A 19,638-nucleotide genomic window follows, 5' to 3' on the forward strand; every position below is an offset into this window, starting at 1 on the left:
TAAAAAACAGAACTATGATTAGATGTGCTCTGACATTCTGCTTCTCAAGGAGCTTCACTACATGGTGCATTCATGGCATCCATCGTACAAGATCACTAGCCACTAAGGTTTCTCAGTGACAATCTGCATTTGATACCCCAAATTTCATGGTTCTTTTTACTGCCAACAGTTGGCCTTGCAATAGTTGTAAAATGTGAACAATTGATCTTCATGTCAGGAAGCGTCTCCTTGAGGAACTGTAGGGAGCTATCAGTCACTATTCCAAATACCTGAAGAGTCTTTAATGTTGGAATTTCACCAAGTTCTCTAGAAAGAGAGCAGTGAGAAGTTAATCATTACACTGAAAGCATTTTTGCAGTCTATACCCGAACTAGCTAAACGTACTTTTACTGAATTTTTTAGGCTAAAGTTTTTTTTTTCTTGAGGGCACACTATTTCAGATGCAAAACAGGATAGAGCTGAATAGTTGTAATAATGAAAGGCAGGAAAAAAAAATGCCTTTGAGCAAATAAGCTCAAAGCTGTGTTTCAGTGCCAACCAATAACCGATGCAGGTGCACAGAAAGGAAAGGTATATAGAGATTCTTACACTGGTCAGCAAATACCATCCACTCTGTTAACGTTTCTGAAAGCAAGTTATTAATTGCTGCACAATTAAAAACCTAATGCTGACACTGTCACTGACAGGACTAGAACCTCAAAGTAATGCCTTTAAACAGAGACATGAGGCACATGTAGAACGTGCTGCTCAACAACTACAGACTGAAACATTACTCAGATACCTTTGGTTCCAGTTTGTATTCTTAAAGGTTCACAACCTAGTCACCACATTATTTTACTCCTACTTTGTACCAGTATGTTTATCAAAACAGTACTTGCAGTTCTTAAGCCCAAAACAAAGCATGTTTAAAATTATTTATCCTCTGAATTAGTAAACCAAAGCCATTTAGGGATTACTTACACTAAGGCAGCAGGTGATATTTGGTAGCATCGGCTGAGACAGAGATGTTGCAGAAAGACGAGCTGATGAAAATATTGGAAACACTCCGGCTTCAACATCACACTGTCGCTGTATGAGAGCATATTAATTAGAAGTTATCTTTTGATTATAAAACAGAAGTAAATTTGATATCTCTAAAATTCAAGCTGAGAAGTAAAACATCCACTTGTTTTCCTGCCATTACAGTACTTCTTGCTCGATACAGAAGTAACCCATTTCTAACGTGTGTGACAAGTTTTGATTTTCACTGAAGGGCAAATGAAGCAAAAATTCTCTGCAAGTAGATTTTCTGCAGCAGAAATCAAAACAGTTCTGTGGCCATGTAGTAGGAGAGCTGAAAGATATTCTCACTAGGGTACCATAAGCCCGTATGCTTCCTTTTATTTTATCTGTTGACTGCTACCATTTATTAGTTAACAAATCATTTATGTGCATACTATTTACTCTGAAGTAAAAAAGAAATTTTTAAGTTAGTTACTTATTCCAGATTAAGTCAAAACAGATAGTAATTCTTTTCTAAATTTAACTTGGGAAGCAACTTTTGGCTGTGCAGTCCTACTCAACTACTGATTACTGCTGTATGGTTACTGCAGAGCAGTATCATTACCAATCCCCTGAACCATAAGGACTTAAGGACTACCTGCACAGGAGTTCTTACCTTAGATCTAAGTGCACAAGGAAAGGACATCTTTCCACCAGCGTTTTAACATCTGTAAAGAGGTCACAGTCAGCCCACCTTTCAGTTATAAAGACATACATGCTTTCAACACCACTCATACTGATATTATTTGCCTTCCAAATTAACTGTAGGATCTGTAATATCTGTAGGATATTACATTGGGGCAGAATCTAAGTAGTTATTATGTCTATTCTTTTTTTGAATGACCTTTTCAGCAGACACAACAGCAGAAGCCTTATCTAAAGAATGTTCCAAAAACTAAGCTTCTTTCCAATATACGATATCAGAAAAGATTATTCATAGTTAACACGAGATCTATTCCCCTGCTTGAGGGAATTAGTTCAAAAGCGAAGGCTATACCTTTCAAGTGAAGATGAAATTAGTTCTACCTATTTTTAAATTGAGAAGACAAATTATTTCATTCCTCAAGGCTAAGCTGGAGAAATTAGTAGGATCTTCTGACAGTACAAACATTATGCTCTTTACAGAGCATAAAAATCAGTCTTAGCACACAGTATTTCTAATACTTAGAGTGGACACCAGTCAGAAGTAAATACAAAGCCTGCTGCTTCATTTCTTAGTGGAATAAATATTTTCCATGCTGATATTTACCTGATATTTGTAGGTTCTGTCTGTATCCACTTAAGTTCAGCTGGGTTACTTTTGAAGTAATGTGACTAACTGCTGTTTTGACATGAGTGGCTGTGAAGTCACACCAGGACAAGTTCAGCTCTTCCAACCTACACACAAACAAAGAAAGAATGGTTTGGAAGAATAACTGAAATAGATGTTTTTGCCTTAGGAGTATCAACTGCATTAGATATATATAAGAACTCAAACTGTGGTACATCTACTACCAAAGTTCTTGTATTCATTAATACAAATTTCTCAATAATTAAGCTCTGGAGCAGGCTGCCCAGATAGGCTGTGAGAAATCTGTCTGCAGAAGTTTTCAAGACTCAACTAGACAAAGTCCTAACCAGTGCTGAAATTAGAACCTGCTGTAGGCAAAGGGCCTAAGCATCTTCCCAAGATCACTTTCAATCAAAATAATTTATGATTATTGTAGGAAGTTAAATGGTCAAGGGGAGATACTTCTTTTCATCTTGTATTTGGTTGGTGATGTGAACCTGTTCCCACTGACCAGATCTTACATTAAGAGGTAGAAACACAAACCTTTTGCTTATTAGCACTTATTAGCATTGTTCAGGTGACCAATTGCACTGTTATCATAAAATACCTACAGTTTTATATATGCACTGGTCAGTTTTGTGACCTTACCTCAACTACAAGCTCAGCAGCCAATAGCGTATCACCAGTCATAGTACTGTTTTGTGTACAGCTGCTAGAGATGTAATCAGAGGATAAAGGCATAGTAAACTGCTTGACTAGAGCCTTCAGCTGTCAATCATTACGTAAAATCAAAAATACCATTTTTTTAATCAGATGGCAGACCTGATCTTTATGCACTGTGCATTCTACAGATACTGCCTTTCTTTAAGAAGCTCAGCATCCAAGTAATCCGATCCAGCAGCTGTAAGCATTAACTATCCAGAGCAAGATTAAGGTTTTGTCTGTCCACTGGTCTACTGCAGTTTGATTAAAAATATTACTGTGCAGAAACAAATTAAGAAGATTGTCCAACATCTCACAAGAATTCAGCAAAAAGATTGGGGTGTAAATCCCAGAGCTACTGAAGCTCAACTCAGTGACTTCTGACAGCAGATGGTTTAATCACTAGACCTGTTAATCTGAACCAGTGCTTCAAAAACTGCAGAACTGTTCTACCATGGATGGAAGGGCATAACATTTTCTGCCATTCATACTGTTCTCTGACTGCATAGGGAACTCCTGTACTCCACATTCAGATGGTATCTTCCTCAAACAAACTTGTATGCTTTCACACTGTGAGAATTACATAGTGCTTTCATTAAGAAAATCAAATATACTAGCTAACCAAGTGGATGTAGATGAGTTTTGAACCAACCAAGACTTCCTTTAAGGATGATGACTAAAGCAACTTACAAATAATTACTGAAGTACCTCTTTGCTATTAAAGAAGGAAACAGCTTGATGGAAAGAAATTATATAATTATTCAAGTAATAACCAACAGTTAAGCATTGGGGAACATAATAAGCCTCATAAGAAACATACTGACAGACAAACACAATTAGAATGCCTATCAAAAAATAAAAAGGACAATTCCTCTCAGGAGTTAACAGTAAGTAGGAATAGCAAAAACTATTTTTGTCTTACATAGAACATTTGCTTAACATCAGCTCCAAAGCTTCTGCAGAAAACCCTGAGCACCCACAAAGATTTAGTCGTATCAAACTGGGGTTGTTAGCAATGCTCCTGTAGAAAAGAAAAAAAGATAAAATGTTGGAACATTGCTTTTATCGCTAAGACACATGATAACGTTTAAAAGTGAAGGTTCCAGACACAGAATTATTTGTTGAATGTGCAGCACTGCATCTTTAGAAAACAGACTCTATTAAAAGAGTCACTAAGGATCTCAACTTCTTGCTGCATCACGGCACAGTTTGATAAAGGACACTTGCCTATTTACACAATGTTCCTGATATGCTTGCGTATTTATAACCAGCCCTCTCCTGGTTATTTGAACAAACACCATGACCTATTCAAGATCATTGCATCTCTACAAAAGACTAAACAGTCTCACTACAGCACTTATTAGTGAAGCATTGGAAGAGATTGCCCAGAGAGGTGGTGGATGCCCTGTGCTTCCAGGCATTCAAGATCAGGCTGAAGACAGCTCAGAGCACACTGGTCTAGCTGTAGATGTCCCCGTCCACTGCAGAGCACTTGGACTAGACGGCCACTAAGGGTCCCTTCAAACTCAAATGATTATATGATTCAATCATCTCATTTTGGAAATCTTCTCTGCGAGGCAGAGGTTAGTTAAGGAGGAAAATAAATAAAATAAAAAAAACACACACACACATTTCCAAACAGCATTCCCCTTACAACCACTATATTTGTACACAGGGCAATTAAGTTCATTAATTGTTGCCTAATTTGTAAACAATTTTCATTTGGCATCACAAGCCAAACAATACTGGTTTATTTGCACTCTTTTTTCCTTATATGAGAAAAGCATCAGGAAACTCAAGAGCAGAAAGCAGATCACCCATAGCACTAGCCATCTAGCCTGGTTCCTAGCACCTCCATAATCATCTGATGTTACTGAGCTGGAGTTTGACCGCACACCCATTAGTGTTTTTCCTGTTTAACAGAACAGTTCATGTGCTTGACAGAGTCTAATTTTTCAGATACCTTTTTCACTGAAGGTCAGCAAAGAAATGAGAAATGGTGCAGAAGCACACAGAGCATCTGGTAGAAAAGTTGCTGGAACTCCTTAAAATATAAAAGAATATATACACTAAATGTGAACATGTCCGGGGAGCACAGAAATTGGAAAAGTAGCTCTGCAGCTCACATGTAGGAACAGTGAAGGGACACAACCCCCACAGAGATAAGTACTCTGAGAAAAAGGAAACAAACGAACAAACAAAAAAACCCCAACAACTCTTCTAGACCAGTGTTTCTTCCCCATCTGGTCTCTTGGACAGATAGGAAAGAGGCAGCTCACATAGCCTGCCAGCTAAATCCATTAAATGACTAGGGCAGGCCTTTTCAAACAACTCCTACAAGAGACAACTCCAACTGTATTCTGACCCTAGCCTGCACAAAAGAATGGCACTAAATGTAAGTTACTTATAAAATATCCCCAAACATTTCACTCACTTGATGATATCATCAGAAAGCACTAGTCCCTCCAAGCTGAGGTTCTCCAGTCTCTCACAACGACAAAGAATACTCTGGAGATCTGCAACAGATACTGTGCAATTTGACAAATCCATATGTTGAACCCGGAGAGGTCTAAGAGATGAGAAAGAGTGGTTAGTGAAACTGCACCAAAAAGCAACTACAAATTTCATATACCATAAATATATGCAATACTGTACAAGTGTGCAAAGCTTACAGAGAGGAGTTGTATTTCTCAATATCAGCTGCATACTGTATGTATTATCAAGCTTGCTGGCCGTACCAATAACCTACCAGCCAAAACTTCAGGAGTTCTATGTTTCAGATACTTAAGAGGATTTATCAGAATAGCTGCAAGTCTATCCTGCTAGAGTTACACAGGTTTCTTGAGGTTCACACATAAAAATGCTGATGAGGCTCGTATTTCCTGGTTCTAAAAGAAATAACTTGCAAGAACATGACGGTCCTGGAAGTATACTCCCAAATATATTAGCTTATTTCTTAATAACTGACGGATGAATACAGATCTTATTTCAACACGTGCCTCACCACTCATCAGCTATTCCACACTCCACAGAGATGACAAACTGGTGAAGCTGTTAAAAAACAAAAACAAAACCAAACAAACAAACAAAAAAAAACAGAGAAAAACACTGAAAATTTGAGACTCCAATAACTCGGTACACAGTGAAAGCCTTACTTTGTGGTTTTAAACAGCGGGTTCCCAATACAAGATCTTGGGCAGCGGAACACAATAACACCTGCAGGTAGCAACTGTCCAATAACTCCTGGCAGCAGACTTCTACAAGTCAGATCAAGAGTCTGCCAGAGAGATTCATCAAATCTAGGGAGAAGAATTTTACTCATTAGCAAGGAAAAGACATATCTTTGTGTACAACTACAGAAACTTTCCAGACTCACAAAAGATTGAGAGCAAGAAAAGCCATTTAGTACAATTTAATAATGTTAAAATAGTTCAGCTGTCTTTTGAGACTACGCGTACTTACAACTCACATAACAGACTGAATTACACTTGAACATGCAAGATGAAAACCAAATCATTTATCAACCTATGGAAGCAAAGTTCTTAGCATTAACTGACAAGAAGCAATACTTACGACAGACGATGCCACCTCTTGCAAATCATGGAAACTTTCAACAAGTCGTTCAGGGGCAAATATGCAAAGATTGCCAATAGAAGTTCATCTGGAAGTTCATCCCAAGAAACTCCTTTAAGGAAAGAGTGAGCATGCTCTAGTTAAAGCTGGCTCATTTTTGCCTACTGATGCCTTATTCACTTTGGTTGCCAGAAGGACAACTACAGTCTGTCCCTGGACTCTACATACTACTCATTCCTCTTTCATCTCTTCATTTTAAAAAATATACTTCAGGAAATGAGAACATCTCAGCTATTTCATTTGTATTCTAAGGCATGTATGCTTCCCCAAAAGAAGGAAGGGAAAAACAGGTCTAGAAGGACATCTTAGGATTTCTTGTCTCTATACTCCCCTGATGAAATGCCCATTCTTGCCACATACCTTACACCTCCAAAAGGGGCCCAAAGGGAGGTACACAGAGAAAAGTGGGTAATGCGAAGTGCTCTTCAAAACATCTCTCAGGAAGTATTTAAGAATGTGTGCGACCCAAAATTCTCACAAACAGGTACACAGTTACCTAGTGTTTCTGTCTGCCCAGAAAAAAATGTTGGAGCTCCAGAACAGCTGCCTACAACCCAGAGCTCATTCATTTAAAAGAAGTGTCTAAGGGTATTGCTGCTGCTCTGAGGACTGAATCCTTCCCCTGCCAGCCCAGAGTCCCTGCTGCACCTTTCCTGCAGTTTTTAAACAGGGACCCTTGCACGCATTAACACAGCAACCCCAATGGAGTGAGTGGCTGCCCCCTGGCACCCTGCAAGAGATGCGCATCTGGATTCTCGTGGTCTGAAGGGCCTGGTTTCTCAATTCTGAGATTCCTGTATAAAAAATTCAAGTCCTTGGGTTTCAAAATTATGTTGGGAATGGCTGCAGCAATAGTTCCTACTAATTTAGCAGGGTAAACGAAAGCAGGGCCGCCTGCCAATACCTGGCTCTGTCTCCCGGAGCAGCCGAGGCCTGCGCACAATGACGAACTCTTTCTCCTTCACTTTCAGCCGCTTGTGGGGCGTGCAGGCCGGCAGCAGCGGCTCCTGAGGGGTATTCTCGTTGCCCAGCTTGTCCTTCTTCAGCACCGACACCCCCATGCCCGAGAGGAACTCCGAGGTCTTGCTGGAGTCCCAATCCCAGCTGAAGCCAGCGGAGACATTGCTGCCAGAGGAGGGGATCTCCTGGAGATGTTTTCTGCACGGATTGAGGGATTACGGGATTCAGGGAAACCCGCGTTCTGCGAGGCCATCGCCACGTTCTCTGGAGGCCGACGCGGAGTACAGAAAGGCGGCAGAGAGCCGCCTGGCAGGGAGCAGGTCTCGCTAACAACCCGTACCCTCAAGTAGGGCAACAATCCCAGCTAAAAAGTTTAATTTTAACCCCAGTTCCCCCCTTCCCAGAGGAGCGGGGCGGTCCCTCAGCCCTCCCTCAGCGCCCACCCGGGCGGCGTGAGGGAGCGCCGCGCGCCTCAGCGGCCCGCACGGCTCTCGCGCCCTCAGCGCAGAGCGCCGCTCGCAGAGGCACGCGCGTTGCCTCCCGCCGCCCCCACAGCCGCGGAGCCCCGCGCGCTGCCCCCAGCCCTCCTCCCGGTTGATCTGCGGCCTCCCCGCGAGGGCCGATACTCCGCATATATCCTCCGCGAGGATATATGTGCGCCCTCCGCCCTCCGCGAGGGCGCCTATACCTGAGCATAGCGGCGGATGCCTGGGCGGGAGACCCGTGCTCCGCGTAGCGTCCGCCGAGCCCCGCGCCCGCCAGCCCTGCGCCGTCCGCCGCGCGCCCGCTAGGCCCAGCCGACCGGAAGCCACTCGACGCCCGCCGCGAGCTCTGCCGGGAGCCGTAGTTCGCCCCGCCTCGTCCCGCGCCCGCCTCCCAAGCCGAGGCGGTGACGACGGAGGCGACGCCGGAGAGGAAATGTCAGCGGCGCCGGGCCCCGCGGCACGGAAGGAGCCGGGCGGAGCTGCGTGCGCGGCGATTTAAGGCCTCGCGCGGGGGAGAGGCGGCAGCGAGCATGGAAGGCGGCCGGGCCGTGCGGGGGAGTGCCTGCTGAGCGCGGTGAGGGGCGGCGCGGGCCGCAGCGCCGAGTCGCGGCCGGGGAGGGGCGCGGCACGGCGGGGGGCGCGGACGGCCCGGCCCGACCGCGGTTCCCGTCACTGGGCTGCGGGCGGCCGGCGGGCCTGGGCTCCGCCCGGCGCTGAGGAAGCGGGGATCCGACGCTCGTTTTTCGGCTTTGCGCCCATTTTCGTGTGCTTTATCTTCCGCCGCGGCCCCCGCGGCGCTCCGGGCTGTGTCACAGGGCGGCGGTCGTTGCTTCGGCGCCGTGTTGAATCCGGCCTCGGCTGCTCGGAGCCTCCTATCGCGGGCAGGGTCGTGCCCGCGGCAGCGCGACGCGTGGCACGAGGGGCCCGGCCGGGCACAGCCGCGAGCGGAGGGGTAAATAAGGCTTCATTGTAATTTCAGTTCTGATTTTTCAAACAGTCTGTCCGTCTCACTGCGGCGTTCTGGTTGTAACCACGTGAAGACCTCCTCAGTGACACCTGTTCTGTGTGAGCATCCCCCAGGCAGCCTGCGTCGCAGGTTCTGTTCTTCTGGGTTCATCCTGCAGCTACGCAGCTTTCATGTCGTACATCTTGGTGCCTCCCCACAGTCTGTTCTCTCTGATGTGTTATTATTTCCAGAGTATTATATGCAAAGATTAAATGTTTAGTTTTAAACCTTGTTTACATACATTATTTTAGAATCGTAGATTGGCAGGGGTTGGAAGGGATGTTAAAGCTCAACCCCGCCAGTGGGCTGGTTGCTCCCACCAGCTCAGGCTGCACAGAGCCCCATCCAAACCAGCCTTGAGCACCTCCAGGCATGGGGCATGACAGCTCTCTGGGCAGCAGTGCCAGTGCCTCACTGCCCTCTGAGCAAGGGATCTTCTCCTAATGTCTAACCCAAATCTGTTCTCTTCTAGTTTAGAGCCATTCCCCCTTGTCCTGTCACTATTGGAGCATGTAAAAAGTTTGTCACCTTCTTGCTTGTAAGCTCTCTTCCTGGAGAGGAACAGGTTCTGTAGGGCAGTAGTTGAGACACAGAGGCTTGATTGAGTTCAGGAAGTGTTTGGACAACACTCTCAGACATATGGTCTGGTTTTTAGGTGGTTGTGTATGTAGCCAGGGGCTGACCTCGATGATCGTCTTGGATCCCTCCAACTCAGGATATTCTGTAATTCTGTACATTCCAAGATAATTGAAATTGCAGGCATTAATAAAATACTGGTTGGTGTGTGGTTTGATCACTGTTTCTTAGAAGAGCAAAGCTATGCAGATTGCATCTGTTGGCTCATTTCAGAGATTATTTCTTTTAAATGGTGCAGTAGGGTAACTGCACTGATCAGCTCTTGTGGGCAGCTGAAGGCCAGTTTCTTTCTGTAGGTAGTTTTGTCTGTGCTAAGAAGCTCTTCATCTGTCATCTGCTTATCTGATCCCTGTGGTGCAAGGGTCAGTGTGTACTACAGAACTTGGGAGGTAACAAAAAAAGAAAATCAGCAGACTGAGCAGAGCTGAGTATGAAAGTGTCTGAAGGGATTGCTTTTCAGTGTTACGTTCTCTTCCTTTTAGTATTTCTGAAATGTGAGATAGTCCACTTTATTTTTTTAAAGATGAATGTTTCTAAAGCTTAGAGTTAAGCACTTATATTGGTGACGTTGGTTGATATTGGTTTGACAGAAAGGCAGGAGCTCACCGTGGAACTCACCATTAATAGTGTGCTGGAGGTGGCAGCTTTCTTCTTACCTGTGCTCCAGAGCTTGGATTCAGCTTGAATTGGGAGGTGCTGCTGCACAGATGTTTTTTTCAGCATGCTTTGGCTGTCTTCGATGTTGTTCTTTACAGCATCCCTTTCACAATTCATTAATTTCCCTGCTGGGCCTTTCTTCACAGATGTGCCCTGCTATTTTTAGCCCTGTTTTGGAATACCTTTGCTATAAAATTGAGAGCTATTTAGAATCTTTTAGAAGCAGCATGGTTGGTTTTCTGCTATTTCATATATTAACACATAATTTCTGTGCCAGGCTGAGTGAGCAGTTAGTTCATTTGTAATGTAAGTATCCCTGCACTTGGATAGACTCCAGGCTGGCAAGGTAACTTAAGACATGATGGTAGGGAGTCTTCAAGGTTATTAAAGTATGAACTGACCCTTACAGGGTTCTTGCTAAGTCCTTAGTTGTGTTTGGACCTTAGAAGATTTCCTGCAGGAATTTTGAAGCTCTTGCCCTGTGTGGGGCTACTCAGATTCTTCCATTCATAAGCTTCAGAATATATGGTTTTAAAGCCCGCGTCTAAAACAAAACAGCTTTGGATCTAAATTACAGAAAGTTGTAGGTGTTTTTTTCTAAAGTGATGGAATGTCAATAGATACTCTTCAGTTAATAAGCTTGTTACTTCTTGTAATTGTTTAACAGAAACATTGGAGCAGAGAGAGCTCTTTTGAAGTAGTTCGCTGATGACAGGAGAAAATTTTCTGAGGGTTCAGGAATTTTAGCCAGCTCATTCTGGGGAGTGCTAATAGTTGAGAAACAGGATTGTGGGCAAGTATCTTATCTTTCTGTGAGCTAACAGCCAGCTTCAGAGGCAAGTGCGGTTTCCCACAGGTAAGCATGTCTTTCAGTAATATATTCTATGTCTTCATTCTGTTACCAAGAGACCCAGATGTGGCTGTCCTCATAAGAAGATTTTGTTCACAATAAGAGATGTGTTGTTTCTCTCTTTTTAAGACTTTTTTTTTTTATTTGGGTTTTTTTTCTCCCTAGAACTACTAATTTTTTCTGTTTTCTGTCTAACATTTTTGAACAAAATCTTTGAAAGTGAGTTGAAGCTGTGCTAAGTTCAATTCCATCTTTATTTTAGTGAGTTGTATACACACTTGTAACCTTTTTGAAATCTCTGGTTAGGAACTGAGTGCAGCATCTTACACAGAAAGTTTTCACCTTCTATACAGATTTCTGCTCCTTAGGTGTGACTGTAGTAAAAAGTTCTATAGGTATGACTCATGGAGGGTATGATGTATAATTTTAATTACATAGCATCAGGTGTGGCTATGATGGGCATCCAAAGCTGCATATGTCACATAGCTCTGCCTTAATAAAATTGGGCTTTGAGTGAAGAGGCTGTGTTTTTAGTGGAATTTGCTATTATACTATGAATGTGAAAGACTTTGTTTTCTGAGGAAATGAGAATAGTTCATTCTATGTATTCTATTGTACTGTCGAGAAGTAGATTAGATGCCTTGGATTCATGAATTACAAATTAGCTGTCCAAAATGCAGTACAGGCAGATAGCAGGAGGGTGTTTTGATTTGATAAAATTACCAATTACTTAATAAACCTCTTAAAAAACAGACAATATAGTAAGCGAATATAGAAAGTACATCTTTCATAAAATACAAGAAGGTAATTCAACCCATTTTCAGAATGTGGGGTGCTTTGTGTATAACAGCTGACATGAAGTAAGTGGACTGCTTTCAGTATTTAGAAATTAAATGCAAAAGGAGCAAAGTGGGGTAAACAAATCTTCAGGGAAAATTCAGGGAATAACTGTTGTATGTGTCCCAAAGGACTTCCTAAAGGAAGTACTGTGGCATCACAAACTTTGAAATTCTTTACTAGTAATAAAGCATTTTTCAGTGCGTAGAGATCTTATAACATATTTTAGCTGTGTACTGTGGAATTAGTAGAAGAAACAGTTTACTTGAACAGAATTTGAGTAAATTGAGGGAAATTTAATAGTAGCATTTCTTTTAAATCCCTGGATTTCAGTGACAATTAAAAACACTTAAAATAGAACAGTGAGGAAATGATGTCAAAAGGTCTTTCAGTTGAATCGAAACAAATAAAATGGTAACTTTAGTGGAAAAAGCAAGTTGGTCTGAGCAGGGTAAACATATATATATATATATATATATATATATATATATATATATATATATATATATATATATATATATATATATATTTAAATGGATGAAGTGTTAAAAATCAGAAACTATTTTACTAACCATATAACAAGGTGGTGACACTTTCTCTTAGCAGATTTGTGCAGCTCACTGGTCTTTTGCTTAGTAGCATGCCTGAGAGAGGACAAGCTTTCTAAGAATTTTTAGCAGTAACAGTAACTGACTGTAACAGTAAGTCATCCCAGAAAGGAAAATATAGTAACTCTAATAGTGAATGGAGACCTGTGTTCTTCTGAAGAAGAGCAGAAGAAAAGTAGGAAGGTGAATTAGCTAGCTAACACATTCCCTCCTATGAAATTTAGAAGAGTAGCTTGCAAGTAGCTTCGCTGTATTTTTATGCTCTATTAACTCTAGAGTAGAGAATTTAAATGCATAGTTGATTAACAGGCCATTAAATAGAAGTTTCTGAGTAGCTTTTTGGAAACATTTAAGTTTAAACCTCTCCTTTGTTAAAATTACTTGAATTATTCTGGATGAAGAACAAAAGAGTTTTTTTTTTTTTTTTAATTTATAGTTATCGTAAAAGTTATAGTCTTACATAGTCTTATTCGCAGACAAAAAAATGATTTCAGGATCTTCTGGACCATGAAGATGCAGAAGAGTTCAAAGCATCTTACTGAAAAATCTTCATTCTTTTTGAATGACATCAGAAAAACCTGTTATAAAGTTCAAAAATGTATATTGAAAACTTTTCTGCCTAAATATCTTTCAGAGATTTTAATGTAATTAAATAACGTCTTGTCTTGCAGTTCTAATCAGCCTTCTTATGTGAGCTCTGCTGTGTGTCTGGAGTGAACCTTCAATAATGAGTGGTGCAGCGTTGGGCCTTGAGATTGTGTTTGTCTTTTTTCTGGCCTTATTCCTACTTCATCGATATGGAGACTTCAGGAAACAGCATAGGCTGGTGATCATTGCAACATTACTGGCTTGGTATCTCTGCTTTCTAATTGTATTTATACTGCCTTTGGATGTCAGTACGGTAAGAAGTTTGTAAGATTTTCCACTCTGTTAGGTAAAATGAGGCATTTGTATTTTTGTTTTTAAATTCGTATTTGCAGAGTACTATATTTAAAACAGCAAATAAGGTTCTCTAATAGTATCTTTTTAAACTTAGCACATCAGTTTTTGCATGACAACTTCTCTGTTACAGTTAATTTTGTTGCTCTTATAAGACAACAAATCTTTCACATCGTTTAGAATTCTTTTTGTTTATAGCAATTTTTAAAACTATTTCAGCAGCATAAAAGCACTTCCGTTTTACTTTCTTTGCCTGCATGCAGATTGCATGTTGAGTGTTTATTACTTTAATTGCTCCCAAATGTAAATTCAGAGGAAAGGAAATGTGTTTAAAATGGGACTTGTTTTTTAATTACATGTTGTACTTTTTTCCCGATAAAAAATTCTTATAGACAATTTATAATCGATGCAAGCTTGCTGTTAACTCCAGCCCTGCAGAAACCAATGGCTCTTTTGTTACTCTTGCTCCAAGGTAAGTCTTCTTCAAATAGGCTTTTCTTAAAGAAATATTTCATGGCTTCCTTTATGTAAGTATTACCTGTTTGATGTGACATTTGAAGACTGGAAGCGTGTAGGAGAGTGAGAGAAGAGGCGAAGAAAGTTGTATCTGCATCTATTGGTAGGCATTTATTTGTAATAACTCTAGTTCTAATTAATTACCTAAATATTCCTATTGATGCTTTCAATTTCATAATAGATTTCTGCTGTTGTTAAACTGATAGAAGTAAGTTTTTTTTTTTTAATAACTTTGGTTATCTACCAGGAAATGCTTTGATGAATGCTCCATAATTTTAAGGCTTTGGATATGAAAATCTAATTCTATAAATCATGAATGTAGAGATTAATAGACTTGTTTTATATTCAGGGAGCATACGTAAGGGTTATTATAATTGTGCATATATAATAATTGAAGTTAGAATAGAGTAGATCAGTGGGATATAGGAATAGTTCAGATGATCTTCAAAGATGAGTGCAGCTGTCTGATCACTTCAGGGCTAACCAGAAGTCAAAGCATATTACTGAGGGCATTGTCCAAATGCCTCTTCAACACTGACAGGTACGCAGCATTGAACACCTCACTAGAAAGCCTTTTCCAGTGTTTGACCACCCTTGTGGTAATTAAGTTTTTCCTCATGTCCTCCCTGAGGGAAAAAAATGAAAGAAAATCAGTAATCTGAAACTGCTCACGTGCTCTCTTCTGGCAGGAAGGAAATAATCAATAAAAGATGGGAAACGTGGATGTATGTTGACTCTTTCTGTGTCTCCTCTGCCTCTGTTGGCTAGTTCCACATCTTGCAGATATGTGCAGTGTAGTTACATTTAAGGCGTCCATTATGTGCAATGTAATGCCAGATTTGTTTTCCAAAAGTAGAGACTGCCGGGATATTGTTATTTATGGATACACTGTAAAATTCTAGACCTAGTAACACAACTTTTTACCTTTTGTTTTAGACTATTCAGTGTATGTTGATTAAGTATATTTAGGTAAATACACAATGTGAAAACTATTTAATAGCCTTGTGACTTGCCTGTAATTCCAGAATATGCTGACAACTGTTATACAGTATATGACTTGAGACTATAAAACAGAAATATTAACTTAGTTGGCTAGATCGTGTTAGTATTAATCAGATCTTAAAATTTTGTTTGAAACCTCTAGTCACACCGAGTGTCATACTATCTTAATTTGATAGTTCTGAAAATATTTAGACTGTACATAGAGGAAAAAAACCACCTCACAGCACAGGTTTAACTGGTTTCATTCTGGAAAACATCAATTATTTCTCAACAGATACTCCTATTGAACTGGTGGAGTTGCCCCTTGACTCACCATTATTTTATTGCTCAGACAAGTGTGGAAAATAACACCACAAGTATCTTGGTGTAGATGAGCACTATGCCATTTGTTCTGCTCTGTCAAAAAGGTTCCAGAGTCTTTTTTTCTGTTTGTGTCCTGAAGCAAACATTACCTTTGTTGTTGAGGTACTGTTGAAAGTGTTGAACTGTTGAAAGGTACAACAAAATCAGTTTATGAGATGCAACTAAGCTGAGTTGGTTTATAGGAGAAACAACTAATATACTTTCTTGCCACTAAATGGTCTTCTTAGTATATTGAGGTGGTATGCTCCCTGGATACTTCTGAAAAATCTACGGTGCAAACTGAAGTTAAATGCTTTTCTTTTTATGAAGGAAGTGCAAAAAGAAAAAATAAAGCCTTGAATTGCTTATTAAAATGTCTCTTTGAGCAGGCTCTTTTTAAATTAAGCCGCCTTGTCCAAATATGTTATTTTTAATGAGTCAAATACTAAATATACTTCAGTTTATTCTCTTCTGGTATGGTTGATGGTTGAGTAGTTAAAAAATAATGTGTTATTTCTTTTGCTTTTTCCAAAATCCTTTCTAGATAGTGGAATTTAAAGAGGGGAAAAAAAAATAATTCAAGACTTTTGACTAAACAACTGCTAATAAGTTTCTGTATGTTATTACAGCAAGCAAAAATGTTTCAAACCATGGAGTTACATCCCTAATGGAATTATGCCAATTTTCTGGCGTGTTGTATACTGGACATCACAATTTTTAACATGGTAAGTTAAGCCAAGGAATATGACAGTGTTATACGCGTCCAATTTATAAGTGTTATGTTGTAGCACTCGCAATATCATCATTTTGCAAAGCTATCAACGAAATTTCTTTTGTGGTTTAACCTGAAAGGTGGTTGTTTGCTCACTACCCTCGCTTCCCAGTGGGATGGGGGAGAGAATCGGGGGAAAAAAAGTGTAACTTGTGGGTTGACATAGAAACTATTTACTACGATAAGGTAAAGAAAAGAAAAAAGAGTAATAGCTATGACAAAATTTCCTTGCCTCTGTAAAGCACTGGTCAGCAGCAGCTGAAACATTGATGTATTATCAACGTTGTTCTCCTAAACAAAGCATAGCGTCACAACAGACACTATGAAGAAAAACAACTCTATCTCAGCTGAAACTGAGATATTTCTCTAAATACTGTATCATGTATTTTTTTTTGTGCCTCTCTTCAGGTGGCAGCCTTTTATCTGTAGTTCACATTCGTATCTGAAACTGACCAACTTACAGATTTTTGTGGGGGGATTGTCTGAAAAGATTGCATTTTAGACAACATAACATCAAATGAATAAGTTGGGTAATTTTAATGTAAATTATTTGATTTTATTAAATTATATAGTAAAAAACTATAAATATATCTACTTCAAACTGATAGTGATTTTGGTTTAGATTATACATAATCAGTGACCAACACATTCTTAAATATCTACTTCTTTTTTTCAGTCATGAAAATCAAGATCAGTAGCGAGCTCTTGATAAGGAGTTTTTTCCTAGTAAAGCTAACCATTGCTTTTATCTACAACTTGTTTTTAAAGATTTGCCCTCAGACCAATTTATCTGGAATAAGAACTTCATTAGCTCATCTTGTCAGAAACTTTGAACACCTTTGTGTCAATGTCTTGCTTCTGATAGACTATTATATGTGCATATGTATGTATGTGTATGTGTATATTTTTTTTTGATCAGCTGATCTGTTTTGCTTTTGTTTGCATTCTTCATAGGATTCTGCTACCTTTCATGCAATCGTATGCTAGGTCAGGAGGGTTCTCCATTACTGGAAAGATTAAAACTGCACTGATTGAGAATGCAATATATTATGGCACTTATCTGCTGATTTTTGGAGCATTTTTAATATATGTTGCTGTAAACCCAAAGTTTAATTTACAATGGTAAGAATAATATTGTAAGTATTGTAATGTTGTACACTGCCTAGATGCTGTCAGCTTATGTGACTGACTACAAATCCTGAGTTCTGAAACTGTTTCTTACAAAGTCTCCTGATGTGGTGTTATGACCTCACTTTTATTAAGTTTGCTAACTTTATATTGTTAGGTACATATTCCTTTGAGGAAGAATATTTTATCTCCCTCCAGGAAAGGCATGCCCAAAATAACTTTTGCCACTTCTGGAAATGTGGTAGATGTTAAAATCATGATAGGTTTAAATCCCAACTAAATAATGGATTGGGCCTAGGCAACAGTTACAGAGTTTGTTTCTGTAAATTTGAAAGCCTTGTTTGTGCACAGAGACTCCAAGGTTACTTTCTTGCAGGTGGGATGGAGGATTATATCTTGTTGACTTTGCTTTTTTGGTTGTGGTCTTTGTTTTCCTTAGGAATCAACTTCAGACTATTGGGATAGCTGCTGCAAACACATGGGGTCTCTTTCTTCTTGTGTTGCTGTTGGGCTATGGTCTGGTGGAAATTCCCCGTTCTCACTGGAATGGGGCTAAGAGGGGTTATCTTCTCATGAAGACCTATTTCAAAGCTGCCAAACTGATGACTGAAAAAGCAGATGCAGAGGAGAATTTGGAGGATATTATGGAGGTAAGCAGCTAGTTATGCCACGAAGTAACTGAAGGTTATTGTCTGTCTGTCATTGAATTTCTTGATATTAGGCATTTGTGGCAAGAAAATGCAAGTACTTACTATGAGGTATCTGTAGTTTAAGATCATCATAGTGTGCCTCTTGATGACACTACATCCTATATAAGTATCAGAAGGGAAGTAGTTTGCTAACTAGAAGAATATTTATCTCATGGCAACCTGCTAGTCATTATTTGTTAGGTTTTTTTCTGTTTGTTTGTTCTTTTTTTTATTATTATTTATTGACCTTTTCGGAGTAATGTTGGTGACTAATGAATAGCAATCCAGAAAATGTGGTGTATGGGTGTTTTGCTAGTGTTCTTGATACTATGTTGTGTATGCTTTTGTGCTCGTCTTTCAATATGTTTTGGAGTCATAGACTTGCTTGGGTTCTGGTTCTAACCCACGTGATGTAATCAGGGCTGTCAGTCACTAGATCAGGCTTCCCACAACCTTATTCAGTTTGAATGCCATCCCCTCCAGGGATGGGGCATTCACAGTGTGTCAAGGCAACCTGTTCTTTTATTTTCTGGGTAAAGAATTTGTTCCTAACATCTAAGCTAGATGTAAAACCATTCCAAAGTATCACTATCAGACAAAAAACTGGTCTGGCTCTTGTTTACAAGTATATATTTTAAGTATTGGAAGGCCATAGTGTGGTCTTCCTTGTGCCTTTTCTTCTCCAGGCTGAGCAAGCCTAGTCTTTCTTCATAATAGAGGTACTGTAGCCTTCTGATCTTCTCTGTGGCCTCGTCTTTACTTGTTTCAATAGCTCCACGTCTTTCTTGTGCTGGAGGCTGCAGACCTGGACACAATACTGCAGGTGGGTCCTCACAAGGGAAGAGTGGAGGGGGGCAATCACCTCCACCTGCTGGTCATTCCTTGTTAGATGCAGCCCAGGTTACAGTTGACCTTCTGAGCTGCAAGCATACACTGCTGGCTTGCATAAAGTTTTTCATCCACCATAATCTGAATCCTTTTCTGCAAGGCTGCTCTCAGCGACTTCTCCAGGTTGTGCACATCTGGGTGCCACAATCCAAATGCAGTACCTTGCACTGGGCCTTGTTGAACCTTATTATGTTCATGTCAGCCCCCTTCTTGAGTTTGTTCAGGTTCCTTTGGATGACATCATTTATTCTGTAATGTCAGCCATACCACAAGCTTGCTGAGGGTGCACTTGATCCCCTTGACTAGGTTGTTGATAAAGATGTTAAATGGCATTGGTCATAAGGCAGAGCCATGGTGGACATCTCTTGTCACTGGCCTCTGTCTAAGCGTAAAGCCTTTGTCTGCAAACATCCAAACAATTCTTTATCCACTGAAGAATCCACCGTTCAAATCCACATCTCTCTGACTTAGAGATAACAGTGTGGTCTGGGAAGATGTCAAAGGTCTTGTGGAAATCCAGGCAGATGACATCACTTGTTCTTCCTTTTCTCTGCTGATGCTGTCTCCCATGTCTGCCAGATTTGTCAGGCATGATCTGTAATTGGTGAAGCCATGCTGATTATCTTGGTTCACCTCCTTGTCTCACAGATACTTTAACACAGCTTTCAGCAGGATCT

At 40.3% G+C, this 19,638-nt stretch overlaps 2 protein-coding genes across 2 annotated transcripts in view; one reads left to right on the plus strand and one right to left on the minus strand.

Annotated features, from left to right (window-relative positions):
* Positions 1 to 95: 95 nt before the first annotated feature.
* SKP2 (S-phase kinase associated protein 2) lies at positions 96 to 9,834 on the minus strand (the record flags this gene model as incomplete). The annotated part of the gene is made up of 12 exons (XM_079548316.1): positions 96 to 306; positions 961 to 1,068; positions 1,658 to 1,709; positions 2,291 to 2,418; positions 3,936 to 4,034; positions 5,448 to 5,582; positions 6,169 to 6,312; positions 6,587 to 6,698; positions 7,551 to 7,804; positions 8,295 to 8,479; positions 8,639 to 9,053; positions 9,626 to 9,834. The coding sequence occupies 12 exons, from the start codon at positions 9,832 to 9,834 to the stop codon at positions 96 to 98; spliced, it is 2,052 nt and encodes a 683-aa protein (XP_079404442.1).
* A 3,578-nt stretch (positions 9,835 to 13,412) lies between these two features.
* LMBRD2 (LMBR1 domain containing 2) overlaps positions 13,413 to 19,638 on the plus strand; it is a gene marked incomplete at both ends in the record, with an annotated part of 28,457 nt that continues 22,231 nt past the window's right edge. Inside the window, 5 exons of the mRNA XM_079548073.1 lie at positions 13,413 to 13,586; positions 14,017 to 14,096; positions 16,114 to 16,209; positions 17,211 to 17,378; positions 17,824 to 18,034. Coding sequence (XP_079404199.1) covers positions 13,413 to 13,586; positions 14,017 to 14,096; positions 16,114 to 16,209; positions 17,211 to 17,378; positions 17,824 to 18,034 — 729 coding nt within the window. The remainder of the gene's footprint in view (positions 13,587 to 14,016; positions 14,097 to 16,113; positions 16,210 to 17,210; positions 17,379 to 17,823; positions 18,035 to 19,638) is intronic.

This window comes from Tetrao urogallus (assembly GCF_951394365.1).
Source record: "Tetrao urogallus genome assembly, chromosome: Z".
In the NCBI taxonomy this organism is placed as follows: Eukaryota; Metazoa; Chordata; class Aves; order Galliformes; family Phasianidae; genus Tetrao; species Tetrao urogallus.